Source organism: Hipposideros armiger, unplaced genomic scaffold (genome assembly GCF_001890085.2).
Source record: "Hipposideros armiger isolate ML-2016 unplaced genomic scaffold, ASM189008v1 scaffold_1360, whole genome shotgun sequence".
NCBI classification, from domain to species: Eukaryota; Metazoa; Chordata; class Mammalia; order Chiroptera; family Hipposideridae; genus Hipposideros; species Hipposideros armiger.
In genome coordinates this window covers 191,417-196,776 of record NW_017732710.1, presented here as the reverse complement: position 1 = coordinate 196,776, position 5,360 = coordinate 191,417, and the positions used below count along the sequence as shown (strand labels likewise).

General features: G+C 43.0%; 1 gene segment (V, D, J or C); it reads right to left on the bottom strand.

Moving 5' to 3' along the window:
• Positions 1-693: 693 nt before the first annotated feature.
• On the bottom strand, positions 694-1,249 carry LOC109377293 (immunoglobulin kappa variable 1-39-like). The segment is given in 2 exon segments: positions 694-1,019; positions 1,148-1,249. Coding segments are annotated over 2 exon segments (366 nt in total).
• Positions 1,250-5,360: the final 4,111 nt, after the last annotated feature.

Here is a 5,360-nt window from a genome sequence, read left to right as displayed (position 1 = left end):
CTGTCAGTTCCCCATCATCACTCTCACTTGTGAAGCACATTTCTCAGGACCCCTTTGCCCTCTGTGATTTCTGATTGAGTTGCTCAGTGAGGGGCCCTCCCTGACATTTGGAGTCAGAAGAGGAAGGTTCAGTACTATCCATCAGTTCCTGCAGGTAGAGTGGGGGACTAGAGAATCATTGGTAAGCTGAGAGCATCAGATCCCCCACTTCTGGGCTTCTCCCACAGGTCTGGGGACCACATGGTTAGACAGCCTCTGTCTCCAACAGCGTATTTGCTCTTGTTTCTGGGGGAGCACCAGGGCATCCTGCATTTCCACTATCTGCTTCCCCAGTTATTAATTCCCTAGGCCTTTGAAAGAATGTACCTTAGAAATTAATTCTCTATATTAAGCATTTCCTGCTTGGAATACCTAGAGTGGCTTCTCTTTCACTTTATGAACTCTGACTAATACCACAGCCCAGACAGCTCATGTATGATGATCTCTGTTCTTTATGAAATCAGGAGACACGTTGTATGTGCTAATGAAGCTAAGGAGACACAAAGAGAGTTAGGGTGGAGAGGAGCCTTTTTGGCCACTTCTACCAAAACTTCCAGTCACCATCAAAGAGTGGGTGCATCTGAGAAATGCTCTCAGACGATGGAGGCCTGAGAGGAACAGATGGAGAGGCAACCTCTCAGCTGTCTGCTTCGTGGTTTATGTTCAGCCTTATAACACTGTGGGAGGAGCACTGTAACTTTGTTGACAGTAATAAGTCCCAAAATCTTCAGGCTGCAGGCTGCTGATGGTGAGAGTGAACTCTGTCCCAGATCCTTGGCCACTGAACCTCGAAGGGACACCAGTGTGCAAACTGGATGCATAATAGATCAGGAGCTTAGGAGCTGCCCCGGGTTTCTGTTGATACCAGTGTAACGCACTGCCAATGCTCTGACTGGCCCGGCAATTGATGGTGACTCTGTCTCCCACTGATACAGACAGGGAAGTTGGTGACTGGGTCATCTGGATGTCACATCTGGCTCCTGAGAATGGAAACAAGAAAACACACATCCGTACTCTTAATGATGTTACCAGCTCTTATAACTACCCTGCAGTCTAAGTGGTACTGACCACACTAGCAGAGTAAATCCCCCAAGTGCTCCTTCCTTACCTGGGAGCCACAGCAGCAGGAGGCTGAGGAGCTGAGTCGGGACCCTCATGTCCATGCTCTGTCCTGCCTGGGGCTGATTCCTGCACAGGGTGTGACCACACTATTAATGTGTCCAGGGCTGTGGGTTGCACCCCAGTTACATGCAAATAAGCAGGGGTTGGGGCAGGTTGGGCACAGCTGCAGGGCTGACTGGTCTCAATAACACAGCACAGTCAGTGTCTACCAGGTGCCCAGGCCAACCAGGGCAGCACAAATTTGCCTGCAAGAAATGTGATTCTCTTCGGCAGTCACAAGAACCATTCTACCGTCCTATGAGTATAGTGTTCTTGCTCTGTTCACATTTCAGGACATTCTTTTTCTACTATTTCTGTATCTAAAAGTTGGCCTTTCAAATATTAGTAATTGCAAGAAACTTTCCAACTCTTTGCGTGGGTACCTGTGAACTGTATTAAGGACAGAAGACTTCCATTTGGGTAGGATTTTTAAACCATTGGTATAGTAAATAAATGCTATTGGCAGCCAGAGATGCCATGAGGTGTAAGAGCAAATAAAAAATTTAAAAAGTGCAAGTGTCATGATTTGTAAGGAGTGCCCAGTGACTGAATATCTGTCATTGCTAACCTGTCACCTCTAGCTTAGTGAGCTGTCCCTTTCCATTTCCTAGTGCTCTGACACACCACCTGCATGTAGGCCAGCCACAGTCAGGGATTTTCCTCTTCCGCACCTGAAATGTGTCAGCCACCTTTCCTCTCTGCAGGCCTTTTTCACACCCATGCTTCATGTGCCCTGAAGTCTTTGGGTTACTACTTGTACCTCGCGTCCTTCTTAACCTAAGCTGTTCTCTTAGAAACTGAAGGCTTCCCCAGACTAAGTGCTTATGTTTAACCCTGACACTGCTATGTTCCCTAATTCCACATATTCCTCTTTAACCAAAGCTCTTCTACTTTCCAATAGAACATAGTTCACTGACTGTATTCAGGTACTTGGTCCCAAGCAGATGATGTGAAAACCACAAAAGAAGGTGAGGGTGAGAGCCTTGCACAGGGTATTAGAGCCCACACAGTATGGAAAAGGCATCTATGTGTGATAGAGGGGAACTCAACATGGAGCTAGAGTGTGGTGAGAACTGGTGTCCCCACATGGCAGTGGTGGCACTATTAGACCAGTAGATATTTAAGGCCAGAGCAAGAAGAGGACATTCACTTAGGCAGGGCACTCAGTGTAGGTGTCAGATTCCAGGCATGCTGTGGAGCGCACCGATGCAGGAGTGCAAAGTTGGCAGTGGCCTGACAAGGGTAACAGAGCCAGAACAAGGTATGTGGGTGGATGTATGTGGGAAGTTCTGTGCAAGGGGAGAGTAGTTGGCTATAACAGCAGGAGGTTGGTTTCATTCAGGAAGGTTGATGATCATGTAAGTCAAAGTATTAAAGATAATTGGAGACAAAGTTCTCACTGTTGGAGAAAGAAGTTACAGATACAGAAAAGGAAATTCCTAGGATAAACTGGTTTTGGATTGAAATTGGAGACATCACGGTTATATATAGCTTAGATATGAAAGTATCTGTTGATATATAAATGGATGATGGAAAGATAGATAAATAATATTTCGCTAGTCTGGTACCAATGACACCCACATCCCAAGAAGCACCCACAGTGCCCAGATTTTAGTTTCTAAATACTATTTTCCACTAAAAGAAAGCAGTAGTTCTTGGAGAAATGCTCCACTCCAGGTCTAGAATAGAGAAAATACAATATAACACTGGACAATTTAGGCCAGAAATTAGAAAGTGCTCAAAAATGATGAGGTGAAAGAAGCCATTTGGAATGGGACTGTCATTTGCCAAATATGGGGAATTTTGAATATAAAAATCAATAGTGATAGTAACTCAGTGATGGAAATATGAGCCTTTGATTTTATACTGACACTGTGATGAGGAATAGGATATTCATAAAGTATGAAGGACTTTCCCCCAAATAATTTTATTAATTTCAAAGTATGTAAGAGTGGCTGTGCAGGGGAGATCCAGGAATTGAAGTGGCATCATCAGTAGTGGGACAAATTGGAATATGGGACCACCTCATAGGATGCAGTGAGAAGAGCAGACAATCACTTTCAGATACTCCTGCCAGAGATGCATTAGCTGGATCTGATCATGAGGGAAAATCAAACAAATCCAAATTGAGGGACATCCTACAAAATTATTGGTATTCATCTTCAAAAGTGATGAGATCATTAAGTTCAAGGAAAGAATGACGAACTGTTCCAGACTGAAGGAGAGTAAAGGGATGTGGACAAGTAATGGTGTGGGAAAGGTGTTAGGTTCGGAAAATTCGCCTTCATTTGCTGTTGTGACTCCATTGTTTCTTTTGGTCTATTTCTTTTTCTCCCTCATGTTCCCTGGCAGGGGAGAACTGAACACATGGGGTGATGGTTGGTTTATTTCTTTCCTTTTCTTTTTTTGATTAAAGTTGTTGTTTTTTTTCCTTTTGGTCTGCCCCTCCTTCATTTCATCCCCGGAAGGGGAGATATGAGGTGAAGTTCTCTTTGTCTGTCTCTCCCAGAATGACAGGACAGGCACATTGCTAAGCCTTAACTGGCCTTGGGCGGATGGCCCCAGGCAGGAACAGCAGGCTGCTTGTCCAGATGAACTGGCCCTTCAGCTGGATAAGCAACATCCTTATCACATTAACTGCCGAACCCTCTGGGAACTGGCCGTTCCCTGAGGCGAGGCAGGAACAACTGAAGAGATACAGAAGACAGACCTCAATTAGCAGCTCACTCTTCTTCCTCTTTTTTCTTTTTTCTTTCATCAGCATCATTATTTGGGGAACTTCCATGCAGCGTGCATCACTGGGGGATGACAGTGTTTTGGAACTTGAACTTCCTTGCAGCTTGCAGCATTTGGGGGCACCCCCATTTCCTGCTGCGGACCTGGCTTGTTCTTTTGGTTCCCAACCTCTCCAGTGTTGTCTTCCCACAGTTTGGTGAGCTTCTTTGGCATAACATTGTTATTAATCTGTACAGTTTCGTCTTAATTGCCCTTTAATTGCCTTTGTCTTTTGCTATTATATACTGCTAAATAAATTGTAAATAAATTGATTTGGTTCCCCTTTAGCATTCGCTCCCCTTTTTTCCCTGCTCATCATTACAAAAGGTTACAGGTGTATCTGGAATGGATCCTTTTGTTATAAAAGGTAATGTTGGGACATTTGTCAAAACTTGAAATGGGCCCGAGGGCTAGATGGTTTAATATATTAATGTTGATTTCCTTATTTCATGGTTGCATTGGGTTATATAAAAGAATGTCTTTTTGGAGTGAATACATAATCAAGTCTTAGAGAGTAGGGTAGCAGATCATCAACTTACTCGCAAATGGTTCAGGGGCAAAGAAGAAATTTCTGTGTGCTGTGCCTACAACATTTTTGTAAGTGTGAGGTTGTTTTCAAATTTCACTGAAGTACAAAAAGCAGTTCTTAAAGCTATGTTGAAGGTATTAAAAAGCATTTTACTGCCATTCTTATTGTAGGGGCAAGTCATTTACTGCAGATACACAAGAATAATTAGTATCATGTTTCCCCAAAGTTCTGTCACACATACATCATTTTCCAAGCTATAGACCTCAATTTTTCAGTGAACTATATAGGATATATCTTATTATTGGATTGGGCTCCTCCACATTCTACATACTCTCCTGACTTTTGGCCTCACTTGCCAAAGACCATCAGCAAGAAAGCTCTGACTGTGGATGCTAGACCTGATTGCCTCAGCATAAAGTGCTGTTTTTGTGGGGGGTTTTCTCCCTCTAATAAAAGAGGATGACCCTTGAATTGGATGAAGATATTCCTGAAACCCTAGGTCTGCTCAAAGCCTCTGGACATTAATTCTCTTTAAAGTAAAATGAAGACCAACTTTATATCACTTGAGGGAATTGTGAATGTCAGAGAGGACAGAAAGAAAGAAGATCTGGAGACAGAGATGAACCCAGCCATGCTATTACTAAAACTAAATACTGATATATACAATTTTGAACAACACTTTCATGGTTTTCCAGGTTAAAGGCAGACCTATTTAAAACAATGGTTCACTTATGTTTTCTGGTATTTGACATTGTAGGGTGAAAATTAAAATGGCAACATTTTTCATCTCATTATCAAGATAGTTTGGTTAATATTTCAGGATATATGGCAAATTTCCAGCTGTAATTAGCAGAAA